This window comes from Falco punctatus, assembly GCF_963210335.1.
Source record: "Falco punctatus genome assembly, chromosome: 1".
Classification (NCBI taxonomy): Eukaryota; Metazoa; Chordata; class Aves; order Falconiformes; family Falconidae; genus Falco; species Falco punctatus.
The window spans coordinates 11,608,646-11,628,272 of record NC_137580.1 but is presented as its reverse complement, the minus strand read 5'-3'; the positions used below and the strand labels follow the sequence as shown (position 1 = coordinate 11,628,272).

The window sequence follows — 19,627 nt, the reverse complement described above, 5'->3', positions numbered from 1 at the left end:
GTGCGTCAACCCTTGGATAGATAACAAATGACCTTTGTGCTGCTCTTTCTGATGTCCTTAGCCCAGCCGACTTAATTTTTTATATGTATATATATTTGCATTTCAGTGAGGGATACAGATACCTATGCACGTCTAGTATTCCCATCTGTATATACTGTCAGGATGCCATATCTGTTTACTTATTTACGTATGTAGATGCTATCACGTGGATTTAAGAGAGGAATGCTTTATCCTACAGGATTATATTAATTATGCCTTGCCTTTTCCCGTGGCTGCTGGCCTCAGTGTTGGCAAAACTTCACAGTGCTTGGTAACTGGGAGAAGAACCTGAAGCAGTAACAATTTTAGTCCAGCCTTACCTCAATTGCTGGTTCTAAGAGCAATTCCTAAATGACTTTACAAAGATAGGTTTTGGCTTCGTAGCTGATGTTTCTCTCAGTATTGGGCTGATAACAGATAGGGCTCACAGGGAAAAAAGCATTTCAGGTGTTTGCTCTTGTCTTCATCATTGATTGCTGCTATGCAGCGGGTTATGTATCATCCTTAAATTGTATGCAGCTGAAAGTCTTCTGAATGAACAGAGCCAGGCTTAGGGAAATACTAAAAAACCCAAGGAATTTGTTCTTCAGGTTCTCAATAAATGTCTGCCATAAAACAAGCAGTAAACTGAAAATGCTTTCTTTTCCAGTCAAGTGTTGCATGCAGAAAGATTTCTGGGTGTTAGCTATATGGGCAATTCAGCTGTTTTTAATTAAAATGTGGTTTAAGCACTGTTACTGCCTTCTACTGCTGTTTACTGTGGTCTTTTAAACGCTGAGATAAAACAAGCATGTGAATGCCAGTAAACTTAAATGAGGTCTGTTAGCTTATGTGTAGTCACTCTTGACTGAGTTCCATGCTTGGAATTGGGAATTCTTCATTAAAGTATTGCTCTGGTTGCCTGATAGTATTAAAGGATAAGCTATTGTAAATCAGGTGCTACAGTTAAGTGTTGACCTTGTAAATGCAGACATTGATAGGTCTTCAGATAAAGAGGGGGGAGCTGTATCATAGTTTCAAGAAGTACTGTTTTGAAAATTTCGGTTCCTTTTGTTTTTTTTTCTTTTCATCTCTTGCTTTAATTCGTTTTGTTACTCTTGTTTTAGGTTAAAACTGGGGCATTGTTTCAAAATGGATATGTTGCCAATATTCTCTTCTGTAAAGCTAAAGTATGGCCCTGTTAGACTTAATTACCAAGTTTGGTATTTTGTAACAGCTGTTGAGAGCCTTGAATAATCACTGTATGCGCTATTTATTTAGAAAGTGAAGCTAAAGACATTCGGTCAACAGTGAAGATAGACCCAACCAGCCTAGTTAACTGTTTACGTTTTAAAAATTATTTTCTAAGAGGAATTTTTTTTTCCAGATCAGAAGGGTTTTTTTAATTTTTAAAAATAAAATGCCAGAGATTCAGAGCTCTTCATAAGAGCAGTAGGATGAGATTTGATTTGAAAGAATGAAAGGTAAGTGGTGGTATTAGCTCTGATGTGTTCTGTCTAGATCTGTAAATGGCTGTTCTCCTGTTACTCAACTTACCAAAAGTCTGGGAAATTTACTTCCATCCATGTAAACTCTTTTGCTTTGTTTGGGCAACTGATACTCTTCCTGAGGTGGATATATAAGGTAACAGGGATCCATACTAAGTTGTTTACTCAAGCAATACAGGCTATTGTAGTCTCGGAGTCTTATATATGTGTACAGTGGTAAGCTGATAGTATAATTATAATAAAAAAATTGTCAATCTGGACGTTTTTAAAGAAAAGGCTCGTACACATCATTCTTTGGTTAGAAATTTTTCTGCCCACAGTGATACTGTGTTTGTGCATCACAACCTTGGATGTACTGAGAGATGATTAAGGTTGCTGTGATGATGTGTGTTTGTCTGGCACAAGCTATAGGAGACTGATAGGTACTGCATGGTAAGTAGCTGCCAGCGATTTTCTGTGGTGATGGCTTTTGACTGAAGTAGGCTTCGTTTTTTTAATTGAGGGATCCTACTCCTTTCGTTTACTTTCCCCCCACCCCCTGCCTTTATTGTGAGAAGTGCTACCAAGTGTTGATGACACTTGATCTAGCCATCTGCAAGAGCAGCCGCCTGGTTTTTCCTTGTCCCATCCCCTCTGTGAGAGAACCTGTTCCCCCACTTCATCTTTTGGGATATCTTTTCTAGCTGTATTTTTCATCACATCCCCTGACTGAGCACTCTGACTTGCTGTCTTCTATTTGACATTTTCTAGAGCGGCAAAAAGATGTTTTAGGTAAAACTTCTGTTGAGATACAAATTCACACTTTTCTCTTCCAAATGTGTTGGTGCAGTAGTGTTGCCTGAGCACTACTGCAGACTCCTAATGCTTGCTGGGTGGGCAGAAACTCCTCAGGCTAAACCCAGGGACTGGCTACAGGAGAATATAGGTAGCTGAGAAGGCTTCAAACTTGGGTTGTAGCACTTGTTTTGGTAACTACTTTAATAGATGTCTTTTTGGCAATGTTAGGTTAATTTGTTAACTGTCATGATAGACAGCATGTGTGTTGTCCCAGCCGAAGCCAGAAGTGTTATTATTTTTTGCTTGGGTTTTTTTTTAGGTGGCAATTTCAGTGGAGACCTAAGTAACTCATGCTGGAAAAACATTTGTGAAGCATGTATTTTCAAATGTCAGAAGCCTGTGAGGAGTAGATAGTGCTGGTTTTGTTGGAAATGGAAGGCTGGCTTTGGCCAGAGGTTGGGTGGCTCCTTTGCTCCTTGGCTCTTTTGTTAGGGGGTTGCAGCCTTAGTCCCTAATGCTAGACGGGTTGTGTCTCCTTTCCCTCCGCTCTAGCCCCTCAGCAGAATGCCATAAAGCTGCAGAAGTACAAAGATGGCTTTCAGCTGTCTCTTTTGCCTTGTTCCTGTTCTCTGTTAAGTACATCTCGCTTGTGGTGCAGCATCTAAACTGCTTCCTATGGGAAATACTTTGGATACAAAAGTAGGAAAATTTTGTAGGCTTTTAAGCATTTAGGAGTAGGTGACTTCAGTAAGCTAAATCAGTACTCTTTTACAATTGAAATTTTGCAACTGTTGTTTGAGTTTCTTTATAGAAGTCCTTTATATATCGAAGCTGATATCTGCATAGAAGCAAGATAACTAGATGTCTGGAACACAGAAACCAGCAGAAACAAATGAAAATGATACAGTCCTTTGCTGCAGGGGTGGCAGAGGAGCTGGTGGAAAAGCTTTGCTTTAAATATTTTTTCATGCTTTAGGGTAATAATAAATGCTGATTTGGAGTTGTGGATTTCAGTATTGATGTAGAATCAATACATTTATAATGACTAGCTGAATATTAATTATTCCTGTGTTCTGATGAGAAGTGGAAGGTTTCATCAGGTAGATGAGGGGAAACTCTACTCATAGTTCCTGTGAAACTGAAGCTTCTTTTTAGAAAGAAAAAAAATCTTTAGGTAGAGCTCTTCCTGCAGGGCCACTCTGTTTCAGTGCAGGTGTTCAGCCTCTCACTCAGGACACCCCAAAATGCTGCTTGGGAAAGAAGCAGCAGCTTGCCTGGGCATGGGAGCACCCAGGACTGCAGCTGGGGAAAGGGCTCACGGTGCAGAACTCTTGCCTACTGCCACTGATAATCCAAAGGGCAGAGCTGCAATAGAAACCCTTGAGTGTGATTTTCCTGTGCCCTTAGGTAGTAGGCTTTTATCGTTCCCAGCCTGGGGCGACATGGTGGTGGAATGTCAGCTTTACCAGGCATCTACAATTCCAAAAGATAAAGCTCCCTAAATAGCATCCCAGGAGAGGAGAGGGCTAGGGGGAGTCCCAGCAGCCAGCCAGTGGGTGGGCAGCTGGGCTGGTCCAGCGAGACATTTCAGTTGCCCAGAATTTTGCATTTGTGCATCTTCATGATTTTGTTCACTTTCAGCTTCTGGTTTGTGTCTTTAGTCTGCTGGTTAGTAGGTTTTTCAAGTTTTTAATCCTTGCATTTAAATAAGCTGCATTTTGCTGAAAAGCTTTACTCCATACATGCCTGCACGAATCTGTTAGCGTGTTTTCCTAAGCCGAAAGCAATGCTATAGCAGTATTTTCCCTGCTTTTCACCAAATGAACCTCAGGTCATTTCTTAGATGTTTTCAGTAACGGGATAGATGCCTTGAAGTTCTCATAGAGAGTTATTACGGAATCCTGTTTAGTTCTCTGGCGCTGGAGATGGGTGACCCTGCTTACGCTAAAGATAGATTTCCTGGGCTGCGGGCTGCCTTGCTGGAGCGGTGCAGCTTTGAGCAGATGGCCATAAATGGGGACAGCAACTGGAGCGAGCCGTGTACCTTAGCCCCAGTGTGGATGGTGTGCAACAGGTGTTTCTGCAGTCGCTACTTATAAAAACCTTTGCAAGGGTGAGGAATACTTGGCTGTGCATAGGATTGTAGTTTTAATTTATAAGTTGGGGAGGGGGGTTTAGTGTTGCTGCTGCATTTGGGTTGCTGTGGGCTGTGCTGTATCAAGCTTTAGTGTGCTTTCTTGAAGTTACTTTAAACTATTTTTGATTGATTATTTTTTTATAAACTTGCAGAACTTGAAAAAAAGATAAAATTTTACCTTCTTCCCTTAGTTATCATTTAACACCCCGTGCCCCTGCATACTGTTTTGTTATGCTTTGTATTTTGTTTTTTAACAACCAAGCCTGCTAAACCCAACTCACAGATGTTTTTAGTGTCAGAAAATGAAACCGGATATATCTGTTCTGCAAACTGATCTTGTATTTTTATATATATATATATATTTATATTTTTTATACATATATATTTATACAAATAGACTGAAAACCTGAAGAGAGGTGACATTTAGATTTTAATGGGGTAATAGTTGAAGACGGTACTGCTTCCCTGCTCTGCTGTGTTTGTAACCATCCTCATTGCAATCTGGTTTGTTCTGGTTAACTCGAAGGCAGAAGACAAATCCCAGAAGTCTGCTTGTGTAAAGCTCTTGAGCACCTCATAGAAATGAGAAGCTTGGTTGTGAACCAGAAATCTAATCATAAGAAGTGACAGTGTTGGTTCTGCTTGTCTCATGTCTTCCCTAAAGATTTCTGTTACTGGAAGTTATAAAAGGTGTGAAGACACCTGACAATTTCAGGATTTTCATGCTTAAGGTTGATTAGTGCAGTTGTACAGTGATACTTGTGGACTTCCACAAGTAATCTGTTCTCATTTATTTTTTTTTAATCCTTCTACAGTGGAAGCATCGGTTCATGGAAGTAATGTGCACTGCACGGATAAGACAATTGAAGCTGCCGAGGCCTTGCTTCATATGGAGTCTCCTACCTGCTTGAGAGATGCCAGGAGTCCTGGTATGTCAGCCGCACTTTCTGCCCCGTGAGCCGTTTCTCCTTCCGCTGATTAGTAAAACAAGCGAATTGGGAAACCTGCTTCTGTGGAGAACTGTATGGTGTTTAAAATGTTTGCTTGCTTATTTCAAAACTAGTGATTCGTTTGAATTTTTACATGATTTCTCCACCCTATAACAAGCATACTTACAGATGAAATCATTGATCTGAGGAGAGGTGGTCGGGTGGAGATCTTTGAGTGGCTACACATTTAAAATTAACTTTTCTGTCTGTACATTAGGAAACACCTCTTCATTGTGTGTGGGGCTGAACGCTGGCACAGGTTGCTCCAGAGAGGCCATGGGGTCTCCATCTTGGGGGGTATTCAAAAGCCGTGTGGACACGGTCCTGAGCAACTGGGTCTAGGTGGCTGGACGTGAGCAGGGGGTTGGACAAGGTGCCCTTCAAAGGTCACTTCTGACCAACCATTTGTGAATTTGACATTTTAAATTGCTAAAATAAAAGAGTTATTTTAGGGGAAAAGTATTTTTGTCTGTCTTCCTGTTTTAGAAAGGATATCCAAACACACTATGTTGCAAAGCATTATCAGTTTAAAAATCCAAAACTTAGTGTTGATGATTACTTTAACTTGATGTTCCTTCTGAAGTTACTTAATATATGTTGGATGAAATAATGGTCAAACTGAACCCCAAAAGCTACAAAATAGGAAATGGAGATTGGAATAAGGATTGAAGATTAAGCTCTAATTAGTTTCCTTTAAAATTGAGTTTAGTTCCAAAGAACATTGCTGTGATACTTGTCTTCTGCCTAGCAATACTGGCAAGCGTGCCTATTTTTGGGGATTGGATTGTTTTTCTAGGTGACAGGTTGTTGGAGCAGAATCTTGATATACTATTGCATATGCTTTTGTTTCAAATAAGTTTTTGTAAGACACGCTAAAATAACCGTGTAGAAATTTCATCAGATTTTCCCCCCCCCCTACTTCCCTCATAGTGGAAGTTTTTGTCCCTCCTTGTGTGTCAACCCCAGAATTTATCCATGCAGCCATGAGACCCGATGTGATCACAGAAACTGTGGTGGAGGTATCAACAGAGGAGTCTGAACCGATGGATGCATCTCCTGTTCCAACTTCCCCCGATATCCATGAGCCAATGAAAAAGAAAAAAGGTGTGTATGGCTCTTCGTAGGAGCGGTCTCAGAATTGCCTTCTGATGTGCACTGCTGCAGGTGGTGCAGTTGATACTGGTGAAGATAGGTTGGATGATCTGATTTCTATACTCACATGGACTCCTTGGAGGCTGAAATGTGAGCTCTTAGAAAACGAGTCTGCAACAAGGAAAGAGTAGCAAGAGAATGAGCTTCACCAAGCTATAAAGGAAAATGATGTCTTTGTTGTGGTTTATAAGCACAGTTCACGAAGGTGGAGGATGGGTAGAGAAGGATTCAAAGAGGACTTGTGTGGGTAACCATTGGTGTCTGAAATACGAATGTATTTGGAGAGTGTGTAGACTCAGGATTCTTCCAATGAAGTGGCAGGGTAAATAGTAACTTACAAACCCATAAATCGGTGTACAGGATCATCTTTGTGAGAGAAGTATCTTATTTGTCTGGTGGGTGTGTCTTGGGGGAGAAACTGTTCAGAACGGTGTTTGAGTTCCAAGTGTTCAGCTACCAAATGGGAGGGTGGTACCTGGTAGGGTTTCTCTCTGGTCTAGCAGTTTTCTTACAGGCATCATTACAATTCACGTTAACTAGGAATACTGTTTTCTCAGAGCTTCCAGACGTACTAAGATGGAATATTTACTTGTAATTTAGAGGGGGCAAAAATGCAGTGTAGCGATAAAGCAATGTGCATCTAAGATCTATAAGTTTTAGAGTTAACAGAAACAAACATAATAAATTAACTGTAACTCTAAGGTAAATTGCGTAAGCAAGAAAATTACGATTAAAGCTTTTCTGTAGCTGTAGTCATACACTGGTTCGGAATTATTTCTTTACATTCCTCTGTGTGTTTGAATGGTCATTACTGGGCAGATTGTGTTACAGGGCTGTGCTCAGGGAGTTCTGAAATTTTGTGAAGGTTATTTTGTAAATATTTTTTTCCTATTACAGACTCCAAATCCCTGTTCTTAAGTGTGTAGGGTCATTCAGCCATAGTTACAGAGCCATAACTTTGGTCTTCAGAATTAGTGCGTTGTGAAATTCACCATTTAATGAAGAACGTTATTCATCAGCCAAAATTAATCCCTGAGGTAGGAGAGTGTACCGTCGCTGCTTGCCTGTAACTGCAGGCAGAAGCATTGCTGTGTACAGCCGGCTGCCCTGGGGTGTGATCCTCCTCCCTGCTTGGGCCTGTTTACCTTGAGTAAAAAGGTCACTGAAGTGTGGAAGGATGAAGGAGCGGCAGGTCCTGCCGGGAGAGGATTCCCCTGGCACGGGAAGGCAGCAGCTTAAGCCTGCCGCCTGCCGAGGAGTCCCCTCCTGAGCCTTCTGGCAGGGGCAGGCGGAGGACGGGGACAGCGTGTGGGAGCCCTGCCAGCCCGCAGCGAGCCGTGGCGGGGCAGCCCCGCGCGTGGGCAGCGGGGCAGGTAGGCTTCCTGGCATCCCTGAGGCTGCCGGTGCCGGTGGAGGCCGTCACGGTGCTCTGCCGTGTGTGTGTGTCTCGTGCGGCAGCCTTTGCACGCTGAGTGGGAGCTGTTACCTGTGGCTTTTGACAGGCACAAGGTAGAAATTAATGTTCACTATTTCAGTAGTAAAACTTCTTGGGAAACATGGTGCTTTGATCAACACCCATACTAGAATACAAAACCCAAAGCAGATAAAGAAATAATACATTTCAGAGTAAAACACTGAACTAAAAGAATGCAAATAAATTGAAGTTTTATTTTATACGTTTGGTGCTTACCTCACCTGCCATTAACTTGTCAGGAATTGAGTTAAATCTGCCTGTGAAATAAGCAACCACACGATGAATTAAGCTGTATCTGCAGTACTAGTAATTGAAGAATTTAAGTTTATCCATACTCATGGTAAAGAAACAGCAGGGGAAAAAATGCACAAACTGTTTCTTTCAGCAAAGGCAATGAAATACTTTCATTCTGCATATGATTAATATTTTTTTCCCCACCCCCTCTCATATTTTATGTGCAGCTGGCCGTAAACCAAAGACCCAACAATCGGCTATATCTGATGGGTCTCCAGATCTGGGTATAAAGAAGAAGCCTAGAGAAGGCAAAGGTATGTTTTTTTCCATTTATCAAGTCTTTAAAATTATGCGGTGGATATGTATTGTATCTGTCACAGGAAATACACAGATCTTCAGAAAGTTGGTGGATGAGTTTGTACTGACTTCGTTAGAGTTTTAATTTTATTCGATGTCTGCAAATTTTTTTGTAGAAGGTTGAGCACAGGCATGTGTGGAACTGCTCTAGAAATGTGCCCTGTAATACACTGTGCTGTTAAAAGGCTTTCTCCTTTTTCATTTGCTTTGTTTTGTGTTTATTGACTCGTGCTGCCTTTGGTGTTGCGTGTTGACTTACTGCTAGACGGTAATTTGTTAAGCTGCTGCTGAGAGGCTTGTTTTCAAGTAGAAGCAGCTTATGGGTGTTTGTAATGGTGATGGTTGAAAATATGTTTTCTTAGTTGATTCACAAACTTCAGTGTGCTTATGTTGCTTGACTAATCGATTCAATTTGGCTTGAGGGGAAAAACATGGTATGTTTTTCGTATGTTTTTTTACTGGTGGAATGAGGGATTTTGTGCAGGAGAGTCATAGTTTCCTAGTGTTTCTTCTGATGAATAGCGTGTCTCCTGATAAATAGCAGGGACCAAATTCTTGGACTCCAAGCCCCTGCTATTCACTTAACAGGGAGACAGACCAGGACATTTGCTTACAGGTTTGGCATACAGTGGATCAGCGCTTCCCCTGGATATAGGTGAAAAATGTGGGTCTCTTCCCTGCTTACTGCACTGACAGTTGTTTGGAGAGGTTGCTATGGCTAGGAGAAACAAAGTTTAGTGGCTTTCAGTGGGAGCGTACTAGCTGAAAAAGAGTGTGCAGTGGTCAGCTCCGCTATTATTTTGGGATTTGTTTGAAAGCAGGATCCCTGCTGTTTATGTAATTCCTTATCTGGGTACAGTTCCTGAGTCTTCACATTTGGAAGAATGGGACTGACGTCCATGCAGATGTTAGCTTACGAAAACCAGTGCAAACAGTAATTAAACTTCTCTGTAGTGGCCACTGTTGCTGTCTTCGGATTTGGGTATAGCAGTGGACCTCAACGAAGATCACAGATTTTGGCATCTGCTCTACTTAAAAGTACATCTTGCTTAATTTTCTTGTTTGTTTTTTTTTTTTTCTTTTAGTATTCTTAAAGCCTTCTTAGCTTGCTTTCTAATTCTGATTTCACTGTTACAGCTTTCCGTTATCTGAATAGTACTCGTAAAATGTCCCAGTTCCTAGTGTTCACAAATAACTTTGAGAAAGGAGGTCTGTATTTGTGTCTCTTCTAGTTTTTGTCTGTAGTGCTGATTTTACTCAATAGCTGTTGGTTCTATGAAGTGGGAAATGTGTTTTGTTTTGGTTTTGTTTCTGTGGACCCTCATAATGATCTACTTATGTCTCTTGTTTTCACAAGGTATCTCATTCCAGATTTTAACTACAGTTGGCATAAAATACTTTTTTTTTTCCTTGATGTCGGCTAACTTGATGTCCTGCAAAATAATTCGTTATTGGATTTATTTTTTGTTACCTATTTCAAAAAATTACTTGAAGATATAGGCTATTTTACATGCAGCGTGGCTTTGGAAAACCAGAGATTATTTCTAGAGCACAGTACTGTCAGCAGAGTTAAGTCATGAAGGAGGAGGACAGCTGGTTGTGCACATTTGGAAAGGGATATCTTGTGGTCCACGCAGGTACTCCTTCCTTTGTGCATTCTTGATACCTTCTGGTGCAAAGTGAAGCAGCTGTAAATCTGATTTAATGATGCTCTTCAGTTTATTACAGAGGAGAAACTAGAGACTTCTTAATATTTTTTTCTTAAAGTGAGATAGTAGTATGTTTTTTGTACTCCTCTAGTGGGTTGGCAGTTTAGGCGTGGTTTCTCTTTCCATATTTTGTTTTTCATTTGCATAAATTGTAGGCAGTTGGAGGGAGCAAAACTGAGTTTGAGTCTCCACCTAGATGCTGGTACCAATGTGACAGTTCATTGTCACACACAGTGCCTTGTGTCATGCACGTGCTTTCTGGTCATTAATCCTTCAGCTTTGAGATGACGGCTAACATTGAGTAGCTGGCAGCTGTAATAATTAACTAGCCACAAAGATATCTTTCATTGTGCAAAATCTACTCTGTATTGAAGTTAAGATAGGTAATAACAATGTCTAGCTCAGCAGCCACTTACAGTACTGCTTAGCATGAGACCTTTCAGGAGCGCAGATGAGAGCTGTATGCTGTTAAATGAGGCTTCTGTCTTCCTAGCAAGGTTGTCCACCAGGCTGGACTTGGGATCCTTGAGTGGCACTAATGTAAGTGTTCAGATGATAAATTTTACAGCTATGTCTTCCTCAGGAGTCTGTAAGCTTGGATTCATAGCATTAGGAAAGGCTGGTTCTAAGGAGAAAGGGTTTAAAAATGGTTTAGAATTGTAGTAAACGTTTCTAAACTAAGTTTTTTGTTAAATGCGTAGCAGCTATAGCTGACACAGCAGCCGTCCTGAAGTATCACTGGGCCTTTACCAGCAGTAGGTGGTTTCTGAATAGTATAGCTATTGCATAGCCTTCCTGTGGAAAAGAAGTTATTTAAGTCAGTATAGCGTATGAGGGAAAAGTGCTTAGCTGGGAGCACTGTTCCTTCAGGAAGGTTAGTCACTTTGAGGAATGATTCCTCTTGATGTTCCTGCTTACTTCCTAATACTGAAGCCCACTTAGATTTCTGCAAAGAATCTGTAGCATACCTGCAGCATTTGGTGGTGGACCCAGAAATTCTGTTTCTGAGGAGCTAAGGAAAAACCAAAAACGTTTCTAGGATGATTTCAGGATTCCTGAGTTCTCTTGTTGACTCTTTCCTCACGTAGGTCCTATTTGAATGTCTTTCAAATCCAGTGGAAGCTGGATTTTGGGAACTCTTGAGTCAGTACTTGCTGTTTATTGGAGCACATGGTAGAATAGGCTTATTCTGTCTCTATGAGGCGGTCTTCCAGAAGATGGAAACTGTAATATTTTTTTACGCTTTTAGATTTTTTTTCAAAGATAGCTAACTTCTTGGAGTCTGCAACAGTGGTCTTTAACTTGCATTAACGTATTGTAATTGTCTTCAAAGTGGCATAACAAGTGCTATGCTGGACCACTACATCTCAGGAATTAATGACCTTTTTTTCACAAAAAATAAATTGAAATATATTTGTATTTGGCCCATGTCACCCCCTGGAAGCATGATCAAGTGAATAATTGGGGTTAACATTCTAAGGTTATTATGCTCGTAGCTCTGTGTTAGTTCTCCCTTTTCAGAGAACTTGAGGAGTCTTTTCCAGCTGTAAAATTGGAATGTGATGGGTTTTTTTTCTTCTGCTTCTCTTCTCCTTTTCCTAGATGCCAGTGGTATAGTCAGAGTGCAGACAAACCCCCATATGTTTTATGCCATGCTGATAGTCGCTGACATAAACCCTGTCTTGGGGTTCCTCCAGTGGAAATGGAGGGGTGGAAAATCCTCTTGAAGAGCTGAGAAGTACATTAAATTCTTGCTCTGTAGGCTGACTTTGTTTTTGTATCCCCCTAATTACAGAAGGGTACTAGGGGAATACTTGTCACAAGAAGTGGCTTTGCGCCTAGAAGGACGTTAGTCACTCTGCAGCATGTATTTGGGAAGGGTCAGAACATGGAGCTGTCGGCAGTTGGTGTGAGCCCCCCAGATCCTGGACAGGAGGTTACGTTACAAACTTATCACAGCTGAGATAGCTTGTTATCGAAGGTTGTATGCCTTTTAAAAATTATTTATATCCTACTTTCCTTCAGTGTCATAAAATGGACTGGCATTTCCATTCCCTGTTTAAGCAAGTATGAGGAGAAAATTCTGAGCTCTCGTCCTGCCTCTGCTGAACAGATGTAGGTTGTAGTGACTTGGAACGCGCCCTCCCACACTTGTGTTCAAGAGCTGAGAATGGGCGCTGGATTGAACAGGCTCCTGTGCTATATAGCAGGTCATGTGGATTAGCTGCTTTCAGAACATAAATATTTATGGAAGTTTTACCAAATTTAACAGAATGAATGAATATGTGCAGGTTACGTTACACCATCTGTAATATTTGCTTGTAATGCAGGTCATTCATCAGCTACCTATATATGGGGAACAGAAAAGTGTTATCTTTAAAAGTGCATTTCTAATATTTAAATGCTTTCTGATTATAGGAAACACGACTTACTTATGGGAGTTTCTTCTGGACCTTCTCCAGGACAAAAATACTTGTCCTCGATATATTAAATGGACTCAGCGAGAGAAGGGAATCTTTAAACTTGTGGACTCAAAAGCTGTCTCCAAACTATGGGGAAAACACAAAAACAAACCTGACATGAACTATGAGACTATGGGAAGAGCTCTGAGGTAAAAACTCTTACATCCTTAAGTTATCTGCTATAATTTTAAGTCTGATTCTTAATTTTGGCTATAGAAATACAGCGGTTGCCCCCTTGCTGACTTAGCTGCTTAAAAAGCATCAGAGACTTGCAGTTTCTATTGCTTTTTACGTTACCGGTTAATTTGCAGTTTAATTCCTGAAGTGTGTATATTTAAAAGGTCAGATTTTTTTTCAGCTAGATCCTTCATATACTTGCCAGTATGCTCTGCCAGCTACTTCCCCTACCTTCTCACCTCGTAGGTTTTACTGTGGTTACTTCAGATTTTCTTGTTAGCATAGGATGAGGTTTTCTCTAAAATCTGTCACTATGTTGTTTACTATGTAATTGTAATTTTCTTGCAGATACTACTATCAAAGAGGAATCCTTGCAAAAGTTGAGGGACAGAGGCTCGTATATCAGTTCAAGGAGATGCCAAAAAATATAGTTGTCATAGATGATGACAAAAGCGAGTCCTGCAATGAAGACTTGTCAATGCCTACAGATGAAAAGTCATTGGAAAGGGTGTCTTTATCTGCAGAAAACCTTTTAAAAGCAGCAACCTCTGCACGTGGAGGAAAAAGTTCCTCTCAGTTAAGCTGTACCAGAACAGAAAAAGCAGTCACCAGAGTTGTGAATATTGCCTCGCCAGCGCATGATACATCGTCATCTCGTCCCTCAACTACCACTACTACTGTCCCAGCAACGACAGCTCCCAGGTTTGTATTAACATGGCTTGGGCTTGTCATTTGCTGATGACAAGCAATGTTTTGGTTAGGAAGTTAACCTTTTAGTGTTTTGGTTTGTGTTTGAAATGTTGAAAATTATTTCTGATTTGCAAGCAGCAGTGTAACATGTTAGAATACTAGGAAAGTCTAGTTCATGAGACCGGAGCCAATGGTCAGTACGCTTGCCCTCGTGCATATTTTAAAATTACGTAGAGAGACGGAAGGGGAAAAAAGGAGATAGAAATATTGCTAAATTTCCAAAGTTCTATTGCTAGATGTCCAAAGGGTTTGGCTTTTTTTTATTAGGTGGTTTGTTTTGGGCTTTTAAAAAGTTTTTGTTTTGGTTTTAAAATTCTGATTTGGTTTTAAAGAACCAATTAAAAATCTGTAAATCCTAGATCTGGCTGTCCCTGTTGTCATCTCTAGTGGTGCCCTGTGTTCTGGCTCAAACGCATCTGTCTGTATTTTGCAGGACTGTACGTGTGGCAATGCAAGTGCCTGTTGTAATGACCTCTCTGGGACAGAAAATCTCAACTGTGGCAGTGCAGTCAGTAAACACAGGGTCACCATTAATAACCAACACAAGTCCAACAACAGCAACAACTCCAAAGGTAGTAATCCAGACAATCCCTACTGTGATGCCAACCTCTGCTGAAAACGGAGATAAAATCACAATGCAGCCTGCCAAAATCATTACAATCCCTGCCACGCAACTTACGCAGTGTCAGTTACAAACAAAAACGGGCCTGTCTGGGTCAGGAAGTATTAACATCGTGGGAACCCCGTTGGCTGTTAGAGCACTAACCCCAGTGTCTATAGCTCACGGGACACCGGTAATGAGACTATCAGTGCCTGCTCAGCAGGCGTCTGGCCAGACTCCTCCCAGGGTGATTAGTGCAGTTATAAAAAGTCCAGAAGTTAAATCAGACACAGCGGCTTTAAAACAGGAACATGAAGTGAAAACACTGCAGCTGGTAAAAGAAGAGAAGCCGGCAGATGGAAGCAAGACTGTGACCCACGTAGTGGTAGTTAGCACGCCCTCGGCTATTGCCCTTCCTGTAACAATGAAAACAGAAGGAATCCTAACGTGCGAGAAATGAAGAATAGGTTGCTTCCAGCATGGACTTCTAGACTGTTACGGTTTTGAATATACTGACATAATTGGGGGAGGGAAGTGGATGTGATCACCAAGTCGAAAAGGAGAGTTTTGAAATGTTAATAAACATGTTGAAGACTTACTGGAAAAAAAAAAATATTATTTTCCCGTGTTTCAGTGGGAATTGAACCACATTGATATGCTGACAAAAACTGCCTCTTCCAGTTGGGAAACAGCTGAAACAATGGAGAAGGAAAGATAGAGGGACTGAAAAGGGACCAAACAGTTCACTACGTTACCTGTTACCAAGTTACACTAAGACCTGGAACACTAAACGAGAGTTGTGTGAGAGGTTTGCCTTGGTTTTTAGTTTTCAGGGGGAGGGGAAAGTCTCATTGTTACAAACAGCAAATCTGATGCATTTTATATGCATACCAGCAATTACTACTGTGTGCCCACAGTACTCAACTGGTGCTATGTGAAAAACTCTGCTACTTAGGTATTGTAGAATGTGAAATAAAGGAGGAGATTAAAGAGCTTCTAAAAGAAGACAGAGACCTAGAGGGATTTTTGTATCATACAGCTTAAGCAGATTCAAAATGAAAGCCTTAGACTGATTTTCAGTTACCTTTCTTGAAATAAGCTAATGGCTTGTTTGTGTAAAGCTTTTTTATTAAAACAAATTTTTTTAAAATCTTGTACCTAGCACAGTATTGTTATAGAATTACATGTAACATATTTTGTATGGTAGTTAAAAGCCTGTCTAAATTTCTTAATTGTGGACAAAATAGCAGCAGGCTTGCTGCCTTCTGCTGTAACATGCCTGTGTCTCTCACTTAGCCTTGACATCTGTGCATACATTACAGTTTCAGCTCTACCCTGTCACTTGAAAGGTCACGCCCAGCATGAGCTTTTGTCAGGTAGTTCTTAACCTGTAAAATTTTTTTAGTTGAAGTTAAGAGGGAAGTACCAGTGTTCAGAATGAACTATAATAGTTTGTATATTCAACATTTGAAGTATATTCTATTTTGTTGTACTCTTGTTTCAAAGTGTATTCAAGTAGGTTTTACTGAAATATAGAAACAAAATTTAATGGTGTTCAGTCTGCTTTGTATTTTTTGCTTTTTCTTCTTTTCAACCTATAAACGTTTTTTTCTGCTTATTTGAAACCTTCCAGGCATTCAGCCTAAGGTAGCTGATAGAGTGTGGAAATTGGGAACTCCTCACTACTCTGGTACTCGGAACGGCTGACCAACTCACGCTGAAAGGTTTTTCATTGAAATGTCTGTGAAACTTGCAGTAGTTGGTGAGGTAACTTCTGACAGGGTTCTACTTCTCTTACGCTTTTTCAGGACGGTGAGCATACACAGTGTTCTTGCATTGTGGCTAATCATGTGCGTGCTTGTGGAATAACTTTGAGTAGCTTAAGAGGTTACTGCCCTCCAGCAGACAGACGGGTGGTAACTGTGTGTGCTCCCAGCTGCTTTCATGCAAAGAAGGCTTTTTTTTATTTTTTTTATTTGCTCAAATAACTCTGAACGTCAGTAACCTGTAGAGCTCTGTGAACTACCTAACTGTTCCTCCAGCTACACCTTAATTTCCTAAGGCTGCGCTGCAAGGCAAGGTAGGAATGAGCAGACTTGGCTACTCCAGCGTACTGATCTGACGATCTCACAGAAGCAAGCTGAAAGTACCAGTAAGTACAAACTGTGAGAAGAGAGAAGTACAAAGTTACACTGCTGGTCCTTTTGGTGGTGTTGCTGTTAACGTTTCCAACTGTTGGTATTTTGACTTCAGCAAAATTAAGTGACTTTTTCCCCCCGCACCCCCCCCCCCCCCCCCCCCCCCAAATGAAGTAAGTATCTAAATAGATTTTCTATTTAGAACTGCACTGAAGTTAGGGGTATCATGATACATTACTGTGGGGTAAAGCTCGGGTGAGAACACACTGTACGCAAATTGCTCCATAGTTGCAATCCGCGTGCAAGAGTTCGGCTTAAAATAGATGCTGGGTAGCTTGCCCTGCTTTCACGGGGACCGTGCTGGTGCTGCAACAATTACTAGAGAAGCAGCACATCAGTTTGTGGGTAGCCAGGTGCCCAGTGGCACCCCCGGTTCCCAGTAAGGTGTCCTGGAAAGTCTTCAGAGCCAGGGGCTCAGGTAATCTTGAAATAATTTAAGTCTAAATGCCCATTTAAGTACTTCATGCCTGGAGGAGCAATTTTAACAGAAATCTGTAACTGAGGGTCTTCAATTACAATAAAGGAGGCCTGAATTAAAATACCGAAAAGCGAGTTACCTCTAGAGTCCTAGCAGTAATCCTTGTTCTTCCCTCTGACTGAGAAGTAAGAAATGTGGGAATAGCTCCATGCAGCCGGGCCAGCATATGGGGAACTTTGCAAGTCTTCTGAAAAAGGGATTCTTTTTCATACTCTTAAGCAGGGAAGCAAAGTTGAAGAGCAAATGAATGAACAAGGTGAAACAGGTAAGTGTGGTGTAGAAGGCAGCAAACCCTTCCGCCAGCAGTTAAAACCAAAGAAGCAAAGGTTCTTACAGATGAGCTGTGTTTCTGGCCTGAGAAAGAGGACAAAGACTCCTTTGCAGAAGGAAATGCAGGAGAAGAAAGAGGATTTATGTTGCCAGGAAAGATAGGACAGGAAGGCAGGTCCTGGGAAGCTTGGCGATGGCTTGACTAATTCAGTAGTCTGAGAGGCACAAATGTTCTGGGTAATGGGAAACAGAGCAGTGTGAAGAGAGGTGGGTAGAACAAATTGGAGCTAGAAGATGAGAGAACAGTAATAGCATTTTTAAACCCACATTTATAAGTCTTCTGTAAGAAATCCTTCTCTAAATGGCTGTTACTTGGTCATGTATGAAAGAGCTGCTGTATCTCAGTGCGGAGCGTCTGTCTGGAGTATTTGTAGTCGAGACCTTTCCAACACCTAATTTAGATACACTGGAAGTCAAACGGGGACAAACTTTTCTTGGAAATAGATAAGGATCTCCAGCTGATGGTCTCCTTATCTTAAGTTAGAGCCAAGACTTCCATCATGTAACAGCAAAACCGAAAGGATCGCAGGCCCCGTCTGGGCTACTGGTGGCAGGCTGCTGGCAGCAGCTCCCGGGCGCTGCTGTTGCTGTCAGTGCTGTGTCTTGCTACAGAGCTGGCGATGGCCTTCTGGCTCTCGCCCCCGGCCACCCGGCGAGCGGCACTGGAGGACGTTTTCCAAAAGTTTGTTAAGCGTTTTGAGAACCTCAATCTGTACGAGGATGCGCTGTAACTGAAATGGAAAGGGTTCTTGACCGGGCTTTGAGCAGTAAAAGAGTGTTTTTATTAACCTTCCCGTGTGTGCCTTTGTATTCTTCTCTTTTGCGTTTGTACTTCTAGCTAGCAGCTAAATTAAAAAAAAAAAGACAGGTTTTTTGTGAGTCGGGGATTCCAGCGGGTCTGTTTTAAGCACAGCTCTTCAGCGTTGCTTTGCGGGTGCGTGGCTCCTCTGAGCTGTTCCGAGGTCCCGTTGTTCGTCAGAGGTGGTACGTAATCCGGGTGACAAGCCGTGCTCCTTGCAAGAGGCAGCCTCTCCCTGGGGGTTTCTGCAGCGAAGTGTCGGGGCGAGATTCCCACCCATAACTGAAAGTCTGGGATTGTTCTCTGGCTCTCTGCAAGCTCACTGTTTATCGTGGCTGCTTTAAGCAGACCTAAGTAATTACGATGTGGGCAAGAAATATTTTTACTGGTGGTGTTGGAGGATGTGACTTCAGGAGGAGGGAGCTTTGGTCAGGTTTGTAATATCTGAAATGGACAAAGGGACAGCAAAACACTGAAGAAGTCCCCAGCTATACTCCTAGACTTCTGCAAACTGTTGAAAAACGCATTGTGTCCATGCGTCGAAGCAGCACTAGGTTTTACATCTGAAACTGGTGGCTCATATAGAAGAGTCCAGGCTTAATTTCTCCTCGGCAAGTGTAGTAACTTCTCTAGATGTGTGAGTGGAATGAAACTCTCATGTGAAGTGAGCAGGCTTTGTACAGAAGGCATTGAAATCTAATACAGCCATGGTACCGCTGATTCTACAGATGTAAATACAAACACTTATTTTTCAAATTACTATTGTAAGTTACAGGACAGACAGGGTAATGCTGGGTAATCCACAGGGGAAAAGCTAACTGTTGCAACCCAGAATAAAGATCTGAATATAAAAATTTCTGGGTTGTGGCAAGGAAAGTTGGAAGGGGAATGCTATCCCAGAGACCGGTCTTTTTGTTCCTGGCTCCTGGACAAAGTGCGTCTCGCTTAGCAAGGGGTTCTGTGCCTGGATGTAACCCAAGGGAGCTGGGAGGAGGGTGCTGTGGGGAAGGCTGAGATCTTGGGAGCCTCTGCTAATTGATTTAATGAAATTTAGGACTTTGGAGAATGACATCTGAGCTGATGGAGGATCAGTGAGCCAGGGGCAGTCAAGAGTTGATAAGAAAGCAGAGAGGTGTTTGAAGCCTCGGTTCTTACTCACCTGACGTGTGCAGCAGGGGTCTCGGTGACGCGTGAAGGTTGGCGCAGCCAGAACAAGCTGAATTCCATTTCTGCCTGGTAGAGCCAGTCCAAGTAGCAGGTATTAAGCTCATTAAGTGAAGAAGGTCCAAGTGATGCTATCTACTGCTGATCTAATTGTTCTCTAGGAGAGATAGCGTTTTAATAAGCTTGCAACAGCTTCTGCCTTTCAGCAAATTAAGTGGGTCATTTCTTCCTTTAGCTAGCTTGAGGGTGAGGGAAAACTGTCGCTGCTAAAGCTAATGCAGCTTTTCTTCAAGATTAGAGCAAGGGATCTGTT

General features: G+C 41.7%; 1 protein-coding gene across 6 annotated transcripts in view; it reads left to right on the top strand.

The window, feature by feature from the left end:
- The window catches only part of ELF2 (E74 like ETS transcription factor 2), a 39,429-nt gene extending 23,531 nt beyond the window's left edge, over positions 1 to 15,898 (top strand). For 3 of the 6 annotated variants that reach the window (XM_080402841.1, XM_080402843.1, XM_080402845.1), the window contains 6 exons: positions 5,256 to 5,369; positions 6,411 to 6,533; positions 8,517 to 8,603; positions 12,774 to 12,966; positions 13,343 to 13,696; positions 14,178 to 15,898. In XM_080402841.1, the coding sequence (XP_080258967.1) occupies positions 5,330 to 5,369; positions 6,411 to 6,533; positions 8,517 to 8,603; positions 12,774 to 12,966; positions 13,343 to 13,696; positions 14,178 to 14,805 (1,425 nt within the window). In that variant the 5' untranslated portion in view covers positions 5,256 to 5,329 and the 3' untranslated portion in view covers positions 14,806 to 15,898. Of the gene's footprint in view, positions 1 to 5,255; positions 5,370 to 6,359; positions 6,534 to 8,516; positions 8,604 to 12,773; positions 12,967 to 13,342; positions 13,697 to 14,177 lie in introns of all 6 variants that reach the window. The other 3 variants (XM_080402840.1, XM_080402842.1, XM_080402844.1) reach the window with 1 other exon arrangement.
- The last annotated feature ends 3,729 nt before the right edge of the window (positions 15,899 to 19,627 follow it).